A 26442-nucleotide genomic window follows, 5' to 3' on the forward strand; every position below is an offset into this window, starting at 1 on the left:
ATGACTCGTCCAAACATGGAGTGGCAATACTATTTGAGTGCAGAGGCTCCTCCATGGACCACTGGATCCTGAGGAACTGTCCACTTCAACTTGGTTGAATCCCTGAAGAACCATGAGAGATTGGCATGTGCTGTATGTATACACACACATTAATTGCCTGTGGGAGACCATAGGAGTGAGAATGGGTACAAACCACTTTTATTAGCTGATGCATCCTTGCTATCTAACTTAGTCACCTGGGCTAATATTGACTGACATTTAGGTCTATGGTGTTCATTGTTTGGAGTTGTCTTTGAATGGTGTTTTAGAGTTTTTTCTTTCTTTTTGCTATGATGTCTTATGAGATGTTTATTGTAAGAAATTAATCTTCTTCCACAAGTCTACTTGTATTTCTTACAACCCAAGTGAAGTACAATTTCCAAGAGAAAATTGAGCCTTGTATGGTTGACCTAAAGCAATGATAGTCATGTTTGCTGGGGACTTTTAGGCTACTTGTCTTGTCTTGTCTTCCCATTAATCTACTCCCTTTTATCTGTTCACCTATCATGCTTAGCTTACACTTGATGGCAATTGATCCATAGTCTTACTAAGGTTGCTTCAAAGCTACTCCATTTAGATCAATCCGACTGCGAGAGAGAAGAGAGGTCACCATTATCATTATTATTATGCACGCTTCAATGATACATCTTTCAGCATTATTCCTTCTGTAGCAGAAAACAAGAAAGTTTGTTGTCTATGGAACAAGAAAATTATCAACAGAGAAGAAGATTGAAGAACGAATGGTCTTACCACATTCTCGAACCATTTGTATCGACAATGTTTGATGGTGAATGAAACATATCAGTGAACTAAGCTTCTAATTCTCAAGTTATATTTCATGACACTGCGATAAGAGCACGAATGCTGTCGTTACCAATTTGTGGATTACGTAGAGTTTATCGTTGGTTGAGAAGATTGCATTTGAATGCACATCCAGAGTAATAGAATTACAAGTCGAAACACATTACAGGGAGACAAGCGACGGTAAGCAAAGCTTCAACGCGTGTTCTGCGTCTTCTCTTTGATCGTCGAGCGTGAAGCAAAGTCCGTCCATCGTGATCGCAAAACCATAATTACATGAAACCAGAAGCTGTACAAGATGAAAAGCTTTGCAATATGTTTGAGAGAGAGAGAGAGAGAGAGATATGCTTGGCTCCTCGCACGCCAGCCGCAGTCGCCAGTCTCGATAGATTGGCGCCCACACGAGTGGCATACAGGGAGCCAGGCACAGTCCATGTTACCTCTTCCCCACGGCCGTCATCCCCAACTTCTCCAGAACCCCTCCTGCAACTCGTCTTAGGAGAGCGAGGAGGACGATGAAGCTGGTGGGGTTTACTGAACTGACGCTGCTCCACGAAGTAAACCTCTCCTCTCCTCGCCTCGCCTCGCCTCACATCCTCCGGAAGACCATAGAATATTCAACAGGTGAACACAAAAGTCAGAGGACAACACTTCAAACTCGAACTTACCTGTCCACCACCCACCATCACGATAAAAAGGAACCCCTTCTCCCTTTTGTACACAGCTTGCGACTCCATGTTACATATATTTAGCTTCATAGATTGCTGTCTGAGTGGGCTTCATGTGAGTTGGGGCTTAACGCTGGAGGCTGGTGATTGTGTGGTGTGATAGAGTGGGATAGGTAGGAAGAAAGACTCGGATCGTGGCCCCCCACATGTACATATTCAAGAGATGAAAAGGAAAGTGGTGTAGTGTATAGTCTTCAGTATCATACTGCCATGGGAAAGATGGAGTTTTTGCTTTCTGTTCTCCTTTCAGTCTTTTGGCTGGGGGATTTGTCTGAGAGTGCTTGGATCTAACATGGATTCTCTGTGCCACCCTTGCTCTGTGTTCAGACATCCATCAGATTTACCACCCTTGCTCTGTGTTCAGACATCCATCAGATTTACTTTGTTGTATCCCTTTAGAGCTTCTGCCTTTGCATTGCAATCCTGTTTATGTTCTATCAGGTGGGATTCTGTACGTGTTATGCTGTGAAAATATCTGGCCATCTCAGGTTGAGCAAACAGCTCTCCATTAGACAATTTTTGTTCCACTTTTTTTCCTACTCACATATCATTTCATCAAAATATAAAGCATTAAGCTGATGTGAATGTGTCATTCACAGGTACACATTGTTATTTATAGCCTACCAGCTTCTTCCACCCTCTTTGATCTTTGATACTTGGAGATGGTGTTTTCTTTTGAAGTAGACTCATCATAGCTTCCTCTTTATCCCATTCAAGCCAAAAGATGGTGACAAGGATACTTGTGCAGAAGGGGATTCTGATTCTTAGCTGTAATGCTCATGCTCATACAACATTTTGTGAGAGGAAAAGAGACACCAATAAGCAGGAGAAAGGAGGGAGATGTGGCGCAAATCCCGGCAGTGAAGTCAGGGTTGCTGGTAAACACTAAGTTGTCCAGAAGTTTTAGTTGTATAAGATATTATAGTAAGGAAAGATAAAATTTGGAGTAGGATTTGCTATGAGAGATGGATGGGGTGATCAATCTATCCATCAATTTCCTAAAAAAAAAACAGAGAAAGAGAAGAAAGAAGCATATATCATTAAACACAATGTACCTTATCCCAACTTTAAATTACTGAATAAAGGAAAAAATGTTACTGAGTAAAAAAATGAAACATCAGAAAAAGTTATCAGACTCTGTTTAATATTTTGGAAAAAGGAAAATGCTTTATTCAGTCAGGCAATTACTAATGAAGCAGAAGAAGGGAAGTCTGGTTTGATCCCAAGGAGTAACAAAAGCAAAGGGAGAGGCAGAGGAGGGGCTTTGGAAGGTGGGCCTAAATCAGCATGGCAAAATTTGGGTCTTGGAATGTTAGAGAGTTTAATGACTCTGGGAAAAGAAGAGGAGATTAATAGTTTGGATGTTGCAGAGTGACTCATGGTTGGTGGTTTTACTGGAAATCAGTGTGCAGCAGTTTATCTGCAATCTGATCCTTCATGTGTTTTGCAGAGTGGAGCAGAACAGATAACTACAGTAAATCTCATCCAGGAAGAATATGATTGTGTTGGGCACCAAATTCCTCTTCATTTGGTTAAATAGATGTGATAACAAGGGTCTTCTGAGGGGAAGTGTTAGGAGGGAGAGCTTTATGGGATAGCATCAGATCTATCATCTCTCACTGCTCATTTCACTGGATTCTGTCAGAAGAGTTTGCTACTGTCTTGAACCTAAAGACATGGAAGATGATGATGTTGGGTATAATGCAGCTACATATGCTGCTTTCAGACACTGTTTACAGGATGCTGGGTTTCATTTCAGACAGATGGTGTAATGAACAAGCTGAGACTTCTAGGAAGCCCAAAATACCAGATGAGATAACCAGTAAACATAACTCTCATTGTTGTGAATTTGTTGAATGTTGCAGAGAGAATGCCAGCCACATTTCAGATATATCGATGAATGGACTGATGAATCTGGCTTGTTGAAAGACTGCTAGAAAGGAATGGGAGTGGCAAATTATACATACACAAATTTCTTAGAAGCAGCTTGAGAAGATTGAACCACAGGACATTCTCAATTCTCATGAAAGAAATTACATGTCTGAAAGCTCAATTTGATGACACTCACAATAAGTCTGTGACCAGAATGAATGGTGTTCTAAAAGAAATATGCTGATGGAATACAGCCAATTGCCAGAAGAAACAGAAACAAATTTTTTGGTATCATGGATGACAGAGGAACATAGTCACTGATATGAACCAAATCAAAGAAAAATGCTTACAATTTTACGGCAATTTGCTGGGCAAGAAAGCTCAATGCTGGAGATCTACTAGAGTGTGAGGTTGTAGGTGATGATCTCATCAGGGCAGTCCAACCATTTTTCAGCAACAAGAGATATTAGAACAACTCACTGCTACAACAACTAGTCTCATTCCTAAAAACAAGATTTCAGCCAGTCCAATTTACAATGTGGTCATGAGTCAAGAACCCCATGTATTCGATCAGATCAAATGCAGGATAACTTGATCCTTCTCTGGAGGTGAAGGTTTAGAACAAGCTAAAGTTTCAATGGAATATATTTGAAGAAGATTGAGAGAAGTGGGGGAGGATGTCATCTGATCTTTGTTACTTTCTTGGACTTGTAGTTGGCAATCAGCTCAGAAGATATTTGATTTCTGTGTTCTATCAGGACTTTTGCAGCATCTGTATATACAACTTCCATATCTGTCTTCAATAAATTTCAATTAACCATTATTAACCATATTCATCATTGACTAATTTAAATATCAAAAAAATATAGGAGAGATAAGTACCTAAAATATCTTTCTTCCTTTGATTTTTTTTTTCTTTTATCTTTCAAAATATCAATTGTCCTTTTCTTTTCTTTCTTTAGCTTTGATTGAACATTTTGAGTTTGAATATACATATATATGTTAAAGATTACATGAAGTTTTGAAGGAGGTTTGGAGATTTTAATAGGTATTATCATTAATTAGAGTTTCCAGATCATTAAACTTTTTGGGTTTTTGTATGTCAAATTTAAATACAAAATAAATATAAAAAGGGTTATTTTCTTAAAAATACTCATATTTTGGGAATTTCCCAATCGGTACCCCATTTTTCTTTTTTTTTCAAATAATCCCACAATTTTAAAAATATCCCTCAAAATTTTTTTATCTATTTTTTTTTACCTATTTTACACTATTAAAATATTTTCATTTGGCTCGTTTATAATATTTTTCAATAGCATTTATATTATTTTTATTAAGATATTAAAAACACTATATATTTTATTGAAAAATTACAGTAAGTGACATCATACTGTCTTTTTAGTTTGTCATAAACCATCTTAACATCATATTTTTAAATCTATAATTGATTTGATTTAAATTAGGAGTCACTTACAGTGTTCTCGTCGTGATGACCAAAACACTATAAACAAGTCAAAAATATAGTAGACCAAAACACGATAACAGAAGAAAAAAAAATTGAGAGATAATTTAAATATTTTTTTTTAATTAGATGTATTATATAGAAAAAACAAAATTATAAGTACTATTTAAAAAATTATTCAAAATGTAAGTAATTTTTAGGAAAATTGTCCATATAAAATTCACCGTAACTTTGGATATTTTCATTTTATAACTTTGGTTATTTTTTGAAAAATTGTCCATATAAAAATCACTACTATTATTTCTATTTACATCTTTAAACACAGAACTTGATCTTCATTTCTTCTCATTTTTTTCTCCCTTCTTTTTTTTTTTTTTAGTTTTTCCCTTGGGAAAGTAAAGCAAATAAATATTAAAAATATCCAGTACACAAGGATTCTTCACTAAGTACACTGTTTTCTCCATGAAATCATAAGCCTACTTGCAGTTGTATGCCAGTCTAATACTTCAGATCCATGAGAAAGCTGCAGATGAACGAGATAAGGATCATCCCACAGCATCAAGAGATGAAAGGAGAGATTAAGCAGATAGCGGAGCAATCACACCCAAAGAAGAGTTATCTCAATCTCACATTTGCCAATTAGCAACTCATTCAAAGGTTCACCATGGTAGATGAGCGGCAGACATACAAGGGCTTAAACGTCAAAAATCTAACCCTCAATAATACTATATAATGAATTTTGACCCACTAAATACAAGAAAAAAAGAAGAATAAAGACCAATTTGCTTAATTATCACAGCTGCAGATTCTGCATCAAGTCGAAACAGCCAGTTCCCATCTTCACTGGCTGGCCAAGGGAGACGCTAGCTGACGGGGACTCCAACGTGTCCACCTCTCCATGGAAAGCTGATTCAACAATGAATTTAGTCGCCGTCTCAAATGTCATCTTGCCAAATGGTGAGGTGTTGAAATCACCCATTCCGACCCTGTTCATGGGCCGATACCCTCCATGAAAAGTCATGAAATCTGCAATAAGGCTGAGGTGTCGGATATTTACTTGTATACCATATAATCCAAACACATCTGTAACCTCCTGAATGATGGTTGCTCGTGCTGCTTCCACACCGTAGGTATTAAGCATTGCATGTATATCATTCGAGTATATGTGATTGATATCTAAATATTCCTCCAAATCCCAAAGTGTCTTGAAATTCACTCCAGCGATCTGGAGCATGAATGGATCAGTACTCTTTTTATTTTCTTTCAACGAACACCTTTCAATGTTCTTATACTCCTTTACATAGACACGCTTGGCTGTTCTCTGTGCAATCTGCATTAAAAAAATTGATCAGTCTAAATCCAATAAAGTGTTTGCCTAAGCAGATTCTAGTACGTCATCTTAAAGACTAAATTATTCATTTCACAAGGTAGTATTATCTATACATGAAATATAGGGTTAAGGGAAAATATCTACTATTCATCCAGAAATAAATAGATATAGAAAATTAAGCATGCATTGCTACAAACAACCATATGCAAGAAGAAGTCCAAGCATATAAAGCTTTTTCAGTTATTATTAGCAGGAAAAGTACCTCAGCTAGCAAAATTCGTGGTTCACTTCTGAAGATGTAGTGAACCTCAAATTTCAATCCTTCAGCCATCACGTATATTGTTCTCCTGATCTTTTTCTTGCTACGTTTTGGCTTCTTGGCCTTCGACTTAGTTTCCTTCTTGCCTTTCTCCACAGATTTTGACTTTTTCTTGTCATCTTCTGAGATGGGAGTAGAGTCAGCTTTTGATGGGCTCTCAGGTGTTGCAAGGTCCATGTCAACGCCAGGACTCCCCCCTCCCATGAGATAGTCCTCATCTGCTTCAAGATGATCAATTTCACTTTCAAATCCTGATTGTGTTTCTTCATCATGTTCACCTGCTGCAACAAAGCTCTCTTTTTCAATACCATCATCATATTCTACTTCATCATTTGCTTGCTGTTTTCTCCTCTTATAATCTATTCCTTGGTCATCACCACTTTCATCATCTTCATCACCACCATCAGCATTTTCCTCCATGCTTGATTTGTTTCTAGATTCATCTTCATCAACCCCTTCTTCGAAATCATTCTCTTCCTTACCAGAAACAACCTTAATGTCACTGATCTTAGATATTGTATCCACGTGTTTTGCTATGGCATCTTCCATGGCCTCAACAAACGTCATCTCCAGAACTTCTCTACAGTCTTCTAATGTTAATTCTGAAAAGGAAGGATAGAGCTCGCTTGGATAAAGGGTCATCTTTAGCTTATAGATGGTTGAGATCTGATTCCTATGAATGGAAAATGGTACAGTGCAGACCTCCATTCTCTCCACAACATCAGCCACAGAAACCCTCCTTAACTTTGCAGCAAGGCGTTCAGCATCATCCCTGCAAGATATAGAACATAAGGTAAATGTGATCAGAGTCCAGAAAATTTTGAGGAAAAAAAATAACATGAAGATTTATTTAAAAAAAAAAAATCATTTCCACTGTTTGTACACATACATGATTTCTTTAAGGACAATGAATTAAATCCTTCACTTACTTGGTCTTCCAAGCATGCAATGGACAGTTCATGAGAGGAGTCCGAATATCCTTTGATGCAGTCATCAAAATTTCTTGTAAACGTGGTATTCCCAATGTAACATTCATGTCCCCCTTGCCAGCCAAATGAAAAGTATTAAGCCTGCGAAACAGAATCTACGAAAATGTGAAATTGCAGTCATCTGATACTGATAAGAATGTCTAGCACTGAAACAGAAATATAGCTTCGGATAACCAAAACAAACAGTTTTCTCATAAGGTGCTAGTAGAATTGTTCAAGATGAACCAGTATGAGCATTAGAGAGCACAGGTAGTTGATCATCTATTTTAACAAGTGCATAGCAAAATAAATTTATAAAGATATCAGGGGCCTATCATGAAAGATAATTTTATAGAGGAAAGGGAAACAAAGGAAGAGACAAGTATGAAGTAAATTATATTGTTACTAGTGTTTAATTAGCTAAGGCACACAAATCAATATTATATAAGTACAAGATATTTTATGAAGCTCACTGAACGAAAACATTTTAAATTCATTCTCCACCTACATAGTAAAGAAGCCCTGACGGCGAACAAAGAAATAAAACATTGCAAATATCATTATTTGATACACAACATTTCAGAAAGCTTTCCTTAATCATAAAAAAATTATTCTCCAAACTCAAATAAAAAAAGTCACCAATAAAACCTATTCTCCTAGTACAAAAGAGGTACCCAAATATATTATTGAATAAAATATTAACACCTTATACCAAATGACACATAAAACAGATCTACACTGCATTACAGAACATGTATCCTTAGTTTAGTCTCTCGGAAAATGTCATGATGACTTTGCAAGGAAAATTTACAAGATTTTTTACACAAAATAAATAATACCACCAGCAGGGCAGATTTACAAGATTGTGGTCTCTAAAATTGGACCAACTCATTCAGATGAACCTATCAGATATCATATAGTACCTAACTAATAGAGAACTTGACAAAATTCTTTGTACACTTGTGACTTGTATACTCTTATCAAATGCAACAACCTCAACCAATCAGCTTAATTTAGCATCATGGTCGCAGGAAGAACAATATCACCAACATATTTCATCATTCCATTGCAAACTCCTAAGAACTGGAAAAAAATTAAGAATGTCACTGCAAAATTTAATATCTCATAGAAGTTTATACAAAATAAGAGTTGTCGAGAAACATGTGTTAGAAAAAGCTAGAGGTCTCACGTCATCTGTGTTGATGGTTCCCCAACAGATTGAGCAGCAACAACACCAACAGCCTCACCAGGCTCAGCAAGACTTGATAAGTACTTGAGCTTCATTAATTTCATAAAGTCCTTCTTATTTATTTGATGAGGAGAGCTCTTCTGCTTCTTTAAAACAAAATCAGTTGCGTTGTCTCTTAATGAACATGGCAGTTCTCTAATATAAGCATTTGACTTTGCCAAAGATGTGTCCACAATTTGATCACTGAATTTTTGCAGAACAACATTCCGATTCTGAAATGATGGTCATGATATTTCAGATAGAGCACAAAAATCAAGATAAGAATTTACAAAGTTTACAGCCTTACATCAGAAAGCATTTTAAATTCAGAAATATAGCTTGTCTTAAGAACATCAACACCATCCTCCCCGTAGATGAATTGGACAACCGACCCATCAGCATCACGAACTGTGTGATCATAAGAGACTTTCAGACACTCAAGATTCTTGATAAGACACCGCTGCAAGTATCCACTCCGGGATGTTTTAATGGCTGTATCAACCAATCTGCAATTCATGTTAGTCAGCATGCTAGAACAGTTCAAGAAATTGACAAACATATACAGGCTTTCTGACAAGTTAATGCTCATGAGTTAACTAATATATACACAACATGCATAAGATATACAAGTATGGCATGCATGCATGCATACATTCACTAACTGAGATACATCTAATAATGACTGAATTGAACTGCATGAAGTACAAAATTCATTATATACCCATCACGTCCAGCCATGCAGTGAAAATAATATTCTTGAGGTCGAAGACCAGTTAAAAAACGATCACTAATGAAGCCTCCTGAACGACTTGAAATATCCCAAGGAGGAAAGCAGGGCAATGTTTTTCCAGAGACCATACGTGGTACTCGTTTTCCTTCCAACTCTTGTTGGCCCAACAAAGAAGAAATTTGTGTCATATTGACCTACAAAGAAGGGGAACGAAATTGCAATTAGCAACCATAATCCAGATCAGATAACTTGCAATTTTTTGTAAATATTCAGATGGTCAGTAAAAGATGATAACTGGTACAGAATACAGGAACAATTTTTTGCATATTGGGAAAGAAAATCTCTTCGTTTGCATGCCAGATATACTGTAGACTAAGCTCTATGTTTCCGTTCATACTAGTGAAATATGAGGCAAGTAATCCAGGATCAAAAACTAATGCAAGAATAACAAATAACATTTTGCAGATTCCAATCCCTAGAAAAAGATGTATGTTGGATCAAGCATACATGTTTATTTTGATGCTAGGTAGTCGATCAAAAGAGTAAGCAAAATTCAGACAAAGTCATTTGACGCATGCAACGTTCAACAAATATCAATATCTTAATTGTTTTGCTTCAAAACCCAGATCCACAAGACAATAATTGTTGCTGAATAAAGGAATAGTCCATAGCATACTACATATATAGGATAGATATTCAAATTATAACCTAAGTTTACCATAATATTTAATATAGCAATGTGCTTATTTTCTTGCACCGATGATGGATGAACTTAATATGCATTCAAGACAAACTCCAATCACAACATGCACATGGAAGTTTATCATGAATATGCATTATAATTATATTCATTACCAGTACAACAAGATTAGCACTTAAAGCTTACCCTATAGGTCTGCATAAAGGATCAACTCTAATTAGTTTCCTCTTTGAAATGAAGATAAACTGAGTAGGCATTCTCAGCATAACCTTTCATAATATACACTGTTTGCTTATAATATCATTTTAATCAGTGTCTTGCTAAACTTGAGCATACACAGAATAACTTGGAACTTCAACTAACTAGGACTAAGATCAAATATATGAACAAATTCAGCAATAATAAATAGGTCAATGTAAACTAAAAATAAAGTAAAAACACACAGAAGTAAACTTCTACATGTCTTAGATCAACAACGGGTGCTGCGAGCCGAGAGCCTCTGCAAATTCGAGTGCCTCTGCGAATTAGAAGTAAACCCGAATTTGAGTGCCTCTGTGAGGTGACGCTGGTAATTTGCCCACATGTTTGCTTATCAACATTTTGCTTTTATCTGTATAGGTCTATGGCACCACATAACATTGAAAGAAAGCCAAATCCTTGTTAGCAAGTGTGACCTGAAGTGTTATACGTAAAATCCGCAAAGTCTGTGATAGTATAGGACAGCATGCTACATTTAAGCTTTAATGGGTCTTAGCACTTGAAATTACCATCTCACGATTCACCAATAAAACCATTAAACACTTATAGACACCGCCTTTTCCACTTTATTTGCAAGTGCAGTGCAAGCAAGCTGATCATATGACCTAATGTCCAATGTTAACATGGATCACTTCACAAATGGCTTAGAAAGCAAAATGCTAGGGTCCACAAGTTTCCCCTTCATGATTCATCATCATGATGGTACATCGAAAAAGGAAGACAGAAACTTCTTTTTTTGCTCATCTACATGCTCATGCTGGTCAACACACGGCCCAGCAACACTGAGATGTTAAAATAACAAGTGAAAAACCTTGATTGTCTGCACGCCAGCTACCAATAAAGGAGTTAAGAAATTTTGGTAAACCATAGACTAAAAGACTTGGATAACACAATATTGACATGCAAAAATACTACCAAGTGATAAAATTGTTATTTCTTCAAGTTAACGTGACAAAGAAGCCACAGATCTTGGCCACCACCTATGCATCTCTTGCAACAAAAAGAAGAAAAAGGTTATTTCAATTCAGAACTCGAGCTTTGTTTTCCCAGACAAAGAAGCACAAGTCCCAGATACTAGACATGGATACTCCGAATCACTTGAATATGACTAGAAGTCTAGAACCACATACAAATATTGCATATGAAAGAAAGCTTCTAGCATATCAAGAACATTGGCATACATTGATTTGTTTACAAATCAGTGAGGAGTGAATGCAACAAGAACTTACCAAGCCACCTTTAGCTCCAGTAGTGGTCATAAGAGAGAGACAGTTCTTCAAGAATGGCTTCGACAATCCATTAGGAAATAGGGTCTGATTTATTTCAGAAGTTAGACTATTCAGAGAATTTGACATCATCCTGTCCAATAAGGCAGTTGCTGAATCTCCATTACCACGTAGAACTTTCTCAATCTCCCTTTGCAATTCCATTGGATCTATACATGCAAAGACAATAATACGAGAGGAACGTGAATTAAGATATTTAAAATTTAAAGAGAACACTACGATAACACTCTCTAAATGATATCAGACTCCTAGAATCATTGCACAAAGCAAATATTATGTCCCAACCCAACAAGAAAAATTAGCTCAGTTCAGCTTTTACCTTTTAATAAGTATACACTTATCAAAATACATCTAAATCTCTTTGATTTTAGCCAAAAATAAAAAATATAAACAAGCAAACTTACGAACGTTCAAAAGTATTGAGCATAAACAAAATTTAAATAGGACACAAAATCTTTCATTTTAGCATTAAAATACACTGATTTAAGTTGATTGGTCTATGAATAAGGGTGCATGATAAATTACAAAAGATAAATGAATAGGGAAAAGGCTATGTTTTTCAGACTGTAAATCTAATCTTATAGTTTCTTATCAATCCATCATATCACCTAAAATTATTTATCTTATTTCCTCTAGAGAATGAAAACACGTAGAAGATGCATTAATCCAAACACAGAAACTCAAGGAAAATGAAGAAGGCAATACATTGAATTTAAACAAGAGAAGGAACTTATGTAAAATATGAATCTCTAGGAGAGAGAATAAGAAAAAAAATTAATGTGAAGATAACCATACAGGGAATTATGTAACAGACACCTAAACCAAATTCTGACATGAATATAGCGTTAGAAGATTATTTAGAACATACCTCCATCACCATCTTTAGTTCTGGTAAAACGCATATGGACCTCTTCAGCTTGTGTTTCACTCTTCTCTAAAATCTTTTTTCTCTCCATATCTGATTTCTGACTGAGTAGAAGGTCATCTACTCCACAGGTAAATCCATGCATCTGAAATCACAATGTCATTTATATATGCCCACAGTAAAAGAAAGAAAAAACCAATTACCAGAACTCTGATAATAGCTAAACAAAATTAACCTGAAGAAAAGAAGTAAATAAGCGGCTAAATACAGAAAGCAGCATTCCTGCAACATCTGGACCATAGAGTTCATGGACCGCGTGGACTAAACCATAAGTTCCAAACTGTGCCTTGTCAATCATTCCATGTACAAGATCATTGTTGTGAATATGCAATACAAGTAGAGTATGATCCTCCCCGATATACTCTTTTTGTATTCTTCCTCTTTTTTCAATAGTAAGTGGCAAATGACCTCTTGTAACAAAGTTAAGGATTGCAGTAATAACCTATGAAATTACAAAAATCATCAGCAAAAGTTAGATGCAAAGTCTTTAGATCATTTACATTTTAGACAGCAGAGTACTCATGTTAAGCAGCCTGAAAGGAAACACAATATGCATTATATGTAGGATAACCTGTTTTCCTGTCCATAGTGGTGTTGGCTTCCAAATAGCAGGGGGAAGAGGCTGTATCTCATAATCAGACCATGACACTGAAACCTTTTGGCCAAATCCATTACGTTGAGAATATGAAGTAGGAGGGACACAGGAAGCATATAAAAGCTGATGATACTCTTCACGAGTTAAAAAAGTGTCCATCTTTGTCAGAAGTACAGCACTTACGATATGATCCTGAAGAATCAACCACAGGTAGATGCATGAAACTACTAAAAACATTATATACATAAAACCAAGGTTCGCCGTACCGTACCGTACCGGCGTTTCGACCCAGGCTCGGTACCGGTACGGTACGGTATACCGCTCGGTACACCCAGGTGTACCGAGCGGTACACTCACGTGTACCGAGCACTGTACACTGCTACAGTGTTACTGTACACTGCTACAGTGTTACTGTACACTGCTACAGTACTCGGTACGGTACGGGGCGGTCCGCGTACCGGTCGTCTCTCGGACCGGTACGTACCGCCCGTACCGGGCGGTACGATTCGGTAAGTAAAACCTTGCATAAAACCTAAATACATCATCTAGACTGAAAAAAGTTCAAATTAATCTTCAAATCGCTTTACCTGAATTAGCCCCCTTATAGGGTGCCCACTAGTGGGAACAATATATTGTTTGTTCGCATTAACAATGTTAATGGCTTCAGCACGTGAAATTTCATCTTGTGGGAGGTGTACATTCATTTCATCACCATCAAAATCAGCATTATATGTGCTGCAAACACAAGAATATATCATTCTTTCTTGAACTCCAAGCTAACGAAAAAACCCCAAACGCAAATAAACAAGATATAGAACCTGCAATTTGCATAGTGCATGCGAAGTGTCTTTTCTCCTTTTAACACACGAACAACATGAGCCATCATACTAGGCTTGTGAAGGGTAGGCTGCAAAATTTTTAAAAAAAATCATGACTCAATAAAACTTTTTGAATTAAAAAATAGATCATGCTCCTAATAAAAAAAATATAATTTTGTTGAACATCATACTTTTGTTCAGATTATTCAAAGGATTATTAGTAAATCCACTTTAATTAACTTATAACACTAAAAACAGCCAAGAACAACAACAGAGGCCCATGTGATAATAACAGTTCTAACTTCTCTATTTTCAATGCAGACCCACCTATGGTCACCCAATTCAATTTTCCAGAGCCTTGCACCTACAAAGAAGCTCTAGCTGCAAATCGAATCAGTATAAGTGTTCCCTTATGCACGGATTTGGGTCACATTCAATGTTCATTTATGGTGATCTAAAAAGCAAAGCCTGTTAGCATTTAGAATCAAATTCATAACCTTTTAAAGTGAATAGATCAGTTTAACATCACAAACGTTTGAGGAAGTCCACATCATGTACCAAGAATTAAGATACCATCATACCAGACAAGCAAGGACATGGTACTAGTTACAAGACTTAAAAGACATAGAACAAAAAAAAATTCCTACACATAGCTGGAAGCCTGGAACCTCATGAAACAACTTCACAATATATGCAAGACAAGAATAGTAGCTATATTAGCAATATTAACTTTAAGCAAATGAAAAAGAAGAATTATCATTGACAAAAAGTGCCATAAGCTCGGGTCAAACCCAAACAGAAGCTAGCAGAAGTGCAATTATCCATTTCAGAGCTAAACAACCAAACTTTGAACCATGGTCTGCAGTACCGAACCGTACCACCCGGTACGGGCGGTACGTACCAGTCCGATAGGTTTCCGGTACGCGGACCGTTTGTTACCGGTCCGAGTGCACTGTAGCACTGTAGCAGTGCTACAGTACTCGGCACACCTGAGAATACCGCTCGGTATACCGTACCGTACCGGTACCGAACCCAGATCGAAACACCGGTATGGTACGGTATTGCGAACCTTGCTTTGAACTATAGAAAAGAGTCAACAAGTCATAGGAGCAAAAGATATTTAGACTGCTTTATGTGCAACCTAGCATGTATGCATTTCCGTAGGAAGTTATAAGATGTTGTACAATGCGTTGACCATGGATATAAAAGTTGATGTATCCCGTGTATAGAAACTGACTCACATAAGATCCCTTGGGTGAAGGTATGCTTAAGAGGGCCAATCCTTAGTGTTCAAATTTATCAGTGGAAGTTCCTGCAAGGTATTTCAGTTGATTGGGACATCGTCACTTCTCACGAGTTGACTGGCTTTAATTCTCTGAACAATTGCCACATACACAAATGACATACTGTTCCATTCCACAACTGTCATGAACTCAGTGCACAATTCCTTCAATTTATAGCATCTTTTCAACTCAAATTATTGAAAGCTACATGACCCATACAGCTCATTTTAAGTTAAATTGTTATCAAACAAAATTTCTTTTTGAGGCTTACAGACATTGAAAGGACATGTCTAGTGATACACATCCCTTATCTCATACTTCTCAAAGGATATCAATGCAAATTCCTATTTTAAATGCCACGTTGTTCTTGACAAACTAGTAGCCCAAGTCACAAGTTGTTGTACAAAGTGTATTCATTTGTTCTCATTCAGTACACATTTTCATCTCTCCAAAACAGCTCATTTGCAATCCTAAGTGGTGCGTGTAAAGCTGAGCAATCTGAATACGGCACAAAGGCTCGCCCTCAAAAGTCAGAGAAATACGAAACGATTACCAATGGACTTACACCGGATTTCTTAAATTTTAAAATATGTTTTAGCATTTCGGATGTTAATATGGGAACAGATGCTCCTTCAACATTATGAAAATGTCAAAATGCTAGACTCATGCTCTTGCAGCAATAAATGCCCGATTGAAAATTAGTATCACAAGGAGACATCATCAGATATTAGTAACCAAAAAACGCATCTGCCTATCAGTGATCAGGCCATCAATAAAATGAAAAAACAAACAAAAAAAAATACAGAAAAAGAGTTTCACCACATGATGTAATCACCAGTGGCCATCATTTTACTTCAAACTCCATTCGAAAAAACACAATTGCTGAAGATACCAATAGGCAACATGTTGATTACCTGACGATTAACAAGCACAATATCTCCATCCTGCAAATGGCGATACACAACTTTGCCTTCAAATTCTGATTCTGGGCCCATTCCAAGTTGGGCAGTCATTCCTCTTGATGTGGGCAACTTTCTTGAAATTGCACTCCGCATAGTTTGGCTTGCTTGTAATTTATACATTCTTTCCTTGTCTTTATAATGTGTAGCTCCTGGATGAATATTAGCGCCATTGATTATAGCGCACCGCAGTTTATTAACATTCCAGGGTGTCACTCTCTGCAGACAGACATAGTTGGTATAATAATGAAATAATATCAATAATTAAATTGATAGTGTGAACTGTGAAGGACAAAACAATAACAACAGTATCATAAGCACATCAAACAATGATAATTATGCTTAATCTTAGTACATAGAAAAGAACAAGATGAAATTCAGTTCTATGTACATGCACATTTATATGATTATCTCTTAGGAAACAAAATCCAGAAGTAGAGTCCCTGTAGCTTGGACTCTATTTAGGCATATTCGATAGGGCACCTTCCAGATTAACAAAAAGGTGTGCCAAGGGATGCCAGAGTAATAGGCAAACATCAATATTAAATAAAAAACAACCAGGCACCTGCAATGCATTTTTGAAGATGAACCCAGTGTAATAACTCCTCCAGAATGCATAAGTTTTTTTTTTTTTTAGTATCTAGTGCAGTCTCATGTACGTGCATGCAAACAAGAAAGAATCAACAAAATAAGTCATAAAATCATTTCTTTAATCTATTTAGTATTTACAAGATATTTACCTCAGGATATGTCAACCTCAATGCAAAATAAGGAGGAATCCCTATTTCATTGACAGCTAAGTAGGGATCTGGAGATATAACAGACCGACAAGCAAAATTAACCCTCTTTCCCATCATTTTCTGTCGTAGAATACCTGACTTCTTCTCCAACAATTGGCGTATGCCACTAGCTTCCTTATCGCTTTTTGCTGCCATTAAAAGACATATATGATGAGAAAAAAATAATTCAACACCTACAAGAGAACTGATGAATGACATACACTGCATAAATAATTTTCAAAACAGGAAAGATAAAAGAATATATGGCCTCCTAAATGGCTCGCGATCAAGATTTTTTAAGAACAGGCAAGGAAAATATGCCTTCCTGAATGACAGGCAATCAAGTTTCAAAAAGATACTTAAAAACCATAGAGATAAATGAGCAGCTTTATATGAAAATAATAAATGAATAAAATTCTTGTTCTAACACAAAAGAAGGCAAGGTGAGGCTGATTCTCAAGTGAAGTTGCACTGGGTACCCGAATATATGATTTTATAATTTACTGATACTAATAAAGCAAAATCATTCTACCAAAGGAGAAAATTTCCCAAGTTTTGATGCATGACCTGAAATAAATTTTGTACGCAGCATAAAACCCACAGTAAAATATATGTCAAGAAGATTGTCATCTTTGTATCACTTATACTGTCTTTTCACTACCTAAAAAAGAATTTGACAACAAACATAAGATAAAAATGTCATACCAAATCCCTTGGTACCATCAAACAACACATTCACAGTTTTTTGAAGGTCCATCCATCTCCTCAAAATATCAGGATGATCAAGATCAGCAATAATACAATTCTTTAAACCAATGTTGGCTTGTTGGACTTTACTCAGCAAAGTATTTTGTGGATGTTCCAGTACCTACATATCAACAGGACTGGATAAGTAAAGAAGTTGCAACTATCAATTTGAAACATTACATGAAAGGATCAGGATCAGGACACTGAAGTTGCTGGTAGTTTCTGGACAACTAAAGCAAAGACTTCAGGCATAGTAAAGCAAAGACTTCAGGCATAGGTACGCAAAGAATTCCATCCAAGACAAAAATATCACTTGAGAACGCAATCTTAAAAGACCAAAAGATTGAATGTGCTGGTAGCTTTTGAAGTATGTAAACATCTAATACAAATGTGGCGGTACCTCTAGAAGCACAACTAAATGGATCAAAAGCTCTAATCTCATAATAACTTTGTCATGGCCTAAATTTTTTTCATAATAATGTAGGCCAACTTTTTTTGCCACCTACTTCTTTTGAAACAAACAGCATAAAAAATCTAGACAAGTCCTCAAAACCATATTGTTTCAAATAAACATGTTACCCGTAGGTGAACAAAGTCAAATATCCCTTTTCTTTGTTGGCTATCAGTTCTTGCAAAACTCTCTCAATTAATATGAAGTAACTTCAAAGTGTAAATAGGAAGCCAGAAATTAAAGGTGTACCATGAAGTTGTTTACAATGTGACCTGAACCTAACTCTCTTCAATAAGCCCAGGGCGTAATTAAGGCCTAGTCAACCCTAGATCAGGTACCTGGGCCATCACAAGAACCCAAATATAGGTCAATTCAGCAAGGTGCATTGTGGGATGTCATCTATACATGACATGTCAGCCTATACCAGCAAGGAAGAGCCTGCCAATTCTCAAATCCAGATCCAACTGAAGCTCTGGAAAGATTCCCACGGATCATCCTAAGCAACGGAGTCTCAGCAGTGTACCACCCATACCGAACAGCATATCCTAATTAAACCATGGATGAGAAAGCAGACCACTATATATTAATATATTTTGTTTAGTTCCAAATAAGATTAATTGAAATCCACCCAGCCCATAAGAGTTCAGTTTTGGACTCTGTTTCTTTCTTTCCCATCCTTTGGAACACTACCCTGACGTAACTGTACGTTCCCCCATCCTTCTCTTTCATTTCTCTTTCACTTTGCTCATTTTTCCTCCAGTAGCACAGTGTTTTAGCACCAGCTCTTCCACCATTCTTTTTTTCTTCTTTTCACATTTTTCCCCAGCAGTACAGTTTCTGTGTACCAGTTGATGCAGCAACCTTACTGATGTACCATAGTAATCTGGTCAAGAACCAACAAGTGGAAAGCAAGGCAATCCTTGATTATAAGTGGAAAAAGATGAGTTTTTCCACAGATCCTACACCATTTGGTACCAAATCCACATCATGAATTTGCACAGATGTTGTCAGCAGTGCTAGCAAACACATTACAGATTTCAGGTGCTCATTACAAAGTAAGTGACAGTTCAACACATCAGTGTTATCCCAAGTTTTTAAAAGCACATATTATGCATAAGTTATAACACTGATTTTCTTAAGTCCATGCAATTTTAAGTTTATTGTTAGGTGCAAAACCAAACAAGATTTTAGAATGTAACAAAAGACATATGATTTCTTACCCCACGACCAGAAGTCCTAGCAGCAGGACGGAACTTGCTTGGTGGAACAAGAAGAGTCTTCAGGAAAAACATTGCACACCCTTTGTTCCCTCGAGAGATACTCGAGCTTTTACAGTGAATGCCGGATATAAGCATGCAGAGATTAGCCTCATTTTTCCACAAGTTGTTTAAAATAAGTTCCACCTGATGTTGTCAAAAGACATAAATACATCCAGTTAGTACTGAACTAAAACAAATACATAGGAAGACATGTTAAAGACTCAAAGATTGGTTTAAACCTCAGAAGGTAACAGATGCTTTTGTCCAGAAGATGACATTTGTTTAATAAATTCAGGAGGCAAGTCACATAATTCCTTGTCTTCTTTCACTTTTTTTTGGGGCAAAGGTGATTCTTCATCCATTTCTGAAGCACTCTCTCCCCTTGACTGTGTAAGGCTGGAATATTTTGCTTCGCTGGATGATAGATCCAGATTAGAATCTATGATGAAATTGGCTCGTATATCAGATCCTTGTGTAGTCTGCAAATATTTATATTAAAAGATTAATACAAAATTCTATGATAGATATATCCTGCTTTAACCCAAATTACATAAATAAAGACAATCTTAGCCAAGAAAAAGGGAATGAACTATTTAATATGTAATCCACTAGCACAAGAGTTCAATTAAATTAGATCTAATCATCCTCCAGTTTAGGATGATCTTAAACAAAGAAAAACTTACGGATACCTTAAGTCAGAATGGACAATAAGTCTAATCATCAATAAAGAAAATCAAATTTATTATAAATTAAAAGGCATCTAACTATGCAGCTGTAGCTCATAATGAAAAAGTCACTTCAAGAAATGAAAACTAAGCTACTAACTGCTCAAAAATTTTATGAACAAGATTGAAGGAACCTCCCATAGGCGAGATCTGTCATAATTTATAATATGTATTAGCATGTACTTGAACTTACTAGGTCATAGTGATTTAGTATACAGATCAACCACAGACCAATCATCCAACCTACCCCAGTGGCAGATCATGGTATTTATACAAAGAAAATATCATTATCACAGATGAAAAATATTTTATTCATGGGTTATCCACTAGTCGCTGATCTATATGTGAGTCTCATAAGGATAATAAGTGCCTGCTGGATAATTAAACTGATGCTTCGAGCACATATCGAGTGTCTTGGAATGTCATGTAAATGGGTAACAGATGAATGATTGAATATACAATAGACCCAATTTCAGAAGTTAAAAGAATCAGTCGTACAATATAATCTCTTTTAAGGTCTAACTAATTAAATCACCATGGAACGACTTTGTTCACTTATTACATGAATGTGTAGTGCCTAGATAAATGCCACATATAGAGATATGCTAGAACACAAGTGGCTTCAAGTAACATGATTATTTAAGTCTTGTATTGCTAGACTAATGCCAAGATAACCTTTCCTAGTGAGTACGAGTTGGCTTGGGCCTTGGAGTATACTAAAATCCATGCTCATACATAACCTTAGCAACCGGAAAATGAAGATCAAAGAACTTTAAAGACAACTTCAACAGCTAAGAAGTTAATCCAACTATATATTAAAGCACTTCCCTTTTCTTTAAGGGGTATGCTTCAAAGAAGGATGACATGAAGATAATCTTACAAACGCAACTTAAAACAACAGCATGCTATTATTGGCTCTAAAAATCTTGGAATACTTCTTGAGACTTAAGGCTCCTTGAAAAAATTTATGGAATTCTTCAAGGTAATTCATCCCACGAACATCAAACACTTAGATAAACCTTACACATGCTAGGAAAAGAATGATCCACATTATCTGATCTATCAAACATCTCTAACAAAAATCAGTATGGTTTGATTCATTATTTTAACATAGAAAACAAAATTTAGGATACAGTGTAACTTGATATTTGTTGCCAATACTCCAATTTATCTTTCTCTTATCTATAGAGGTTAGATTTAATATAAAATACATTTTAATTTCTTAGTAGCTGATCAATTTGGTTTGGTTCTCAATTCCATCCATGATCTCACATGTCTGAAAATGCTTTTGTGTAAAAAAAAGTTAATAGATTGTAACAGAAAAGGTAGCAGAAGAGTCAGCCAACTGATGATAGAAAAGAAAAGGCTTGTGAAATAAGCAAAATATCAATGTCAGTCATCATAACTGTTTATCGAATTCCACCAATGAACCCTTCTGCAGAAATATATGTTTAGTGATCTTTTTCTTCATTTAGGACACAATGGGTTTTGAATTTAAAAACAGAAATTGTGTTGCAGAAAGTTTACACTCCATGTCTGTTTTGTTTCTTACAATCCTTTGTCCTTTTTTCTTCTTTTATTTCAATTATTCCCTTCGCCTATTTAACTTAAAGGGAATATGCAAACCAAACAAACATAGACCAAAACAACATTCTGGACTGATCAAATGATATCCATTAATAACTCAACAATTTAATAAAAATAAGTTATAATTGTCTACCTTGTTGAGCCAACCAAATATAGGACTATGAATTGTTGGATTCTTTTTACCACAATTATCACATTTCTTCCGTCTTTCCCTCATAAATTTAGATAGAACAGAAAGAGCCTCGGATTGTTGAAGTGATGTCCATGTCAAATGCTTTGCTTTGTCAAAATTTGATGGTGTAACAGACTCTGCAGTTCCTTCCTCAGGAAAAAATATCTCACTCCATGAGTTGGCTTCCAAACTTCTAGCCCCATTAATGTCACCCTTCACTATGAGATCCAACAGGGCAACATATCGTTTCACCTGGTCATGGTTTAAAAGGTTAATGAATCATGAGAACATGAAAGAAACAAAATATAAACTTGATGAAAAAATAATATGAAAAGGGGGGAAATATATGGAATTACCTTTTCTTCGTTTATTTTGAATTTATGGCAAAAAAAGCAGGTAATTTGAAGTAGACCCTGAAGGGTTTTGAACAACAATGGGTTGTAAAGTGGTCTCGCAAGGTCAATGTGACCACAATGACCAGGGCAACAAACAGAAAGCTGGCCACAGGACTTGCACCTACAATCAGTAATTAAAATGCATCAAATGGAAACAGATTTTCAACACCATGGGAAATTATTGAAAAATGTGAATTCATAAACACAACTTCTCAGAATTCATTTGTCAGGTTATGACAAGTAATCTGAGCCACAAAATGTTCATTAATCATTAAATGCTTCTGATGATTTATAGTAACACTTAACAAAATCTAATGGGGTATTTTGGTTATGATTTTATGTTGTTTGTCATTCCCGTTGATCTGGGAGATCAGTTGTCTCAAGGAGGTGGCAGTTGCATGACACTTTGTATTCCTCTTTGATAAGGATCTGGCCGGAGTGTCTTAGGGAAGACGAAACTGAAATTATATCCTGCAAGAAGGCTAACATTTAAGGTGTCACTGAAATCATCTTTGGCAAGAAAACCTACCAATCCCAAGTCACCACGTGAAGAGAAGGGAGCTAAACATGGGAATCCCAAGTCAGCACATGAAGAGAAAACCTACCAATCCTGCACGTCTTGTGATCAATGGACAGTCATCTATTTTTAAACATGGGAATCTACCAGTTAAGGTTGGTGCAAAGCGACTCAAACACAGCCAAAAGCATGCCTCAGACTGCAAGACTAGCACCAACCAACAAAACTAGGTCCACAATCTCGCGTCAGAATATAGCAGCTCATGGAACATTAAACAACTAGAAGATCAACAATGCAAATTCCAATAACCACTACTCTTTGGTCCTCATCATCAAGAAAATAGTCAGATTCTCAGCTAAAGTTCCTCTATACTTACTGAAACACAACCCCATTAGGTGCTGCTCTGGCATCCACATCCAAAAGGTGCAACATTTCCAAAAGCATATACAATACCATTGACAAAAAAATGAAAGTGTCCATTTCCGACACATAGGCAAGGTAACACCCTTGGAACATGGCTTGGCTGGAAACCATACACACACACACACACACGTACATATCTGTGCATTTAAAAGAATAATAATCCAGAGAGGTTTTTTTTAAATCATATATTTCTAAACACATGCAAAAATAGCATATGCAATCAGAGAGGAAAGGAACAAATCCGATGGTAGAATCATCAGAATTTAGTAACACTAGTGCAAAAAGAAAACAGGAATATCAAGAGAAGAGCCAGATAATCAAGGTTTCAGCAGATGGTTGATGTGTGTGATCTAATAGCTAGTCAGCTTAGTGCAGTATAAAAGGAAACCAAAACCAGTATACTGGCCTATATTATTTTTATCAAATCATTTTCCAGAAAAATGGTCTTTCCAACTAATTGACCATCTGAAAATCAAAACTTTATCTATTTATGCACTTATGTAAACAATACACACCAGTATATAAAGTGCACAGCTTGAAATAAAAGCACAAATTTAAAACAATTTCAGGTAAAAAAAACTCTCAAATGTATTTCCAATGGAATAAGTGCAAGAACAACCTTAGTAAGAAACTTCAAGCATCATTCCACGGAAATTGTGTTTTAGGCAGTTGATTAGAAAACTGTGCAGAAAACCAAAAAAAAATGCAATGTCTATGCAGCAATTACTTTTTTTTCTTATTTTCTGTTTTCATAGAGAGGTTGGATCAACAAGAATAAACACTCACGAGTCAGTATCATTAAGTGGACCCAGTGCAGGATCATATAATCCATCCGGAACAGGACTATTCTTTGCATCAAGGAGATCCGGTTTCGTGATCTTTTTAACACTTATCTTCCGAACCTCCTCTGAGGTATAAAAACTAAAATATACTGAATCCACAACTCCTGAAGCTGCCTGTTAAGAAGGGAAAAGAAATTGGCGTCAAACCAACGCCAACTTTAGAAAAGAGTTAATTAACGTTTCTGTCTAACTAAGTAACAAGAAAATCTAATAATCGCATTGAATCAAATGAAGAGAGGGAGAGAAGCGGAAAAAGAAATAATGAAGGTCCGGTCAAACTATCACTGCCAGAAGTTTGACCAAAACTAATGAACGTCCGGTCTCTTCTAACCCAGGAGATCCCGACTTCGTCTGCATCCAATAGCGGCTGCTTCTAGAAGCCGATACCCGACGGTTCCTGGAGTAATTGAAACGAAAAGGAGAGCGAAAGAATACCTCGGCGTCCGTCATCTCGGACGAAGGGGACGACGGCGCTCGAGGGTTTCGTTGCTGAAGCTAATTGGAACGTGTTACCGGGGTTTAGGACTTCGGCGAGGAGACGACCGCGCTCGAGGGTTTCGTTGCGGAGGCTATTGGAACGTTGTTACTGGGGTTTAGGACGTGGCTTTACAAAGATTGACAGTGCCCTGACCATGGTTCGGCGACGGTGTTCGAATCTTAAGAGGGCATCTGTCTTAAGACGGTTAATTAAAAAATTTATAATCTTTTTTTTTTTTTCAAAAGAGTTATTTAGTTTGATTAAAAATTTTATAATTATATATATATATATATATATATATCATCTTTGCTCATTATAATTATACATATATTTTTTAAAATATTTTTTATATTTTTTTTATTTTTATTAAAAATAAAAATTAACAATTCTAATTGTCCGAACCCGAAATTGGAATCGAAATTAATATTTATAATTTACATTATCTATCAAACATTTGTAGTTGACGATCATAATTTTGTTTAGTCACAAAAGTGATTTTCCAAATGATTTTATCATATTTTTATCGGTCATATGAACTTTTATCATGCTTATCAAATTTATATTTACAATTTAAATTATCTATCAAACATGTCATATAATACAAAATCAACTAAAGCACGGCAATATTCAAAGCAATCCAGCAGGTGAAGGCTTAGAAAAGCTAAAGTCTTAATGGAATATATTTGAAGAAGATTGAGAGAAGTGGTGGAGGATGTCATCTGATCTTTGTTGCTTTCTTTTGACTTTTGTAGTTGGCAATCAACTCAAAAGACATTTGATTTTTCGTTGTTCTATCACGACTTTTGCAGCATCTACATATACAACTTCCATATATGTCTCCAGTAAATTTCAATTAACCATTATTAACCATGACTAATTTAAATATCTAAAATATATAGATGAGATAGGTACCTAAAATATATTTGTTTTCCTTTGATTATTTTTTCTTTTATCTTTCATCATGTCAATTTTCTCTTTCTTTTCTTTCTTTTGCTTTCATTCGGCATTTTGAGTTTGAATATACATATACATATATCTTAAAGATTACATTAAATTCTGAAGGACGTTTGGAGATTTTAACGGGTATTAGTATTAATTAGACTTTCGAAATCATTAAATTTTTTGGATTTTTATGTCAAATTTAAATACAAAATAAATGCAAAAAAGATATTTTACAATCGATACCCCATTTTCCTTTTTCCCAAACATTATCACAATTTAAAAAATATCTACAATATCCCTCAAAATTTGTTGCTAAATTTTGTTTCTTTTTTCACCAATTTTACACTATTATAGAGTTTTTATTTAGCTTTATTTATAATATTTTTATTAAGATATTAAAATATTATAAATACTATTAAAAATATTATAAATGATATTATATTATTTGTGTTTGATTATCATTGTTGATAAACTTTCACGGCATCATATTTTTAGGTTTATATTGTTTAATTGAGGTAATGAGTCTATTTTGATTATTATAGTATTCTTATTATGATGATTAAAATACTGTAAACAAACTAAAAATATGATAGACTGAAATACAATAATAAACGAAAAAAAATAAGGAATAATTCGAATAATTTTTGAATTAGAGATATTATTAAGAAAAAACTAAAATAAGAGTACTATTTAAAAAATACTTAAAATATGAGTAATTTTTAGGAAAATCGTTCATATAAAAATCAATATAACTTTGAAGATTTTCATTATATATATATATATATATATATATATATATATATATATATATATAGTTTTAAGCA

At 35.6% G+C, this 26442-nt stretch overlaps 1 protein-coding gene across 1 annotated transcript; it reads right to left on the bottom strand.

Moving 5' to 3' along the window:
• Window positions 1–5511: 5511 nt before the first annotated feature.
• On the bottom strand, window positions 5512–24807 carry LOC103990331 (DNA-directed RNA polymerase I subunit 1). Its single transcript, XM_009409428.3, has 21 exons — window positions 24634–24807; window positions 24143–24312; window positions 22378–22537; window positions 21983–22273; window positions 19777–20016; window positions 19499–19681; window positions 17786–17948; window positions 17042–17229; window positions 16257–16520; window positions 14060–14148; window positions 13829–13976; window positions 13218–13433; window positions 12822–13088; window positions 12590–12731; window positions 11665–11870; window positions 9469–9671; window positions 9055–9253; window positions 8709–8980; window positions 7481–7621; window positions 6495–7323; window positions 5512–6232 (listed from the first exon to the last, which is right to left on the bottom strand). Exons 1-21 carry the CDS (start codon window positions 24646–24648, stop codon window positions 5696–5698), a joined length of 4923 nt encoding a protein of 1640 aa, XP_009407703.1. The 5' UTR covers window positions 24649–24807; the 3' UTR covers window positions 5512–5695.
• Window positions 24808–26442: the final 1635 nt, after the last annotated feature.

This window comes from Musa acuminata, chromosome BXJ3-7, assembly GCF_036884655.1.
Source record: "Musa acuminata AAA Group cultivar baxijiao chromosome BXJ3-7, Cavendish_Baxijiao_AAA, whole genome shotgun sequence".
Classification (NCBI taxonomy): domain Eukaryota; kingdom Viridiplantae; phylum Streptophyta; class Magnoliopsida; order Zingiberales; family Musaceae; genus Musa; species Musa acuminata.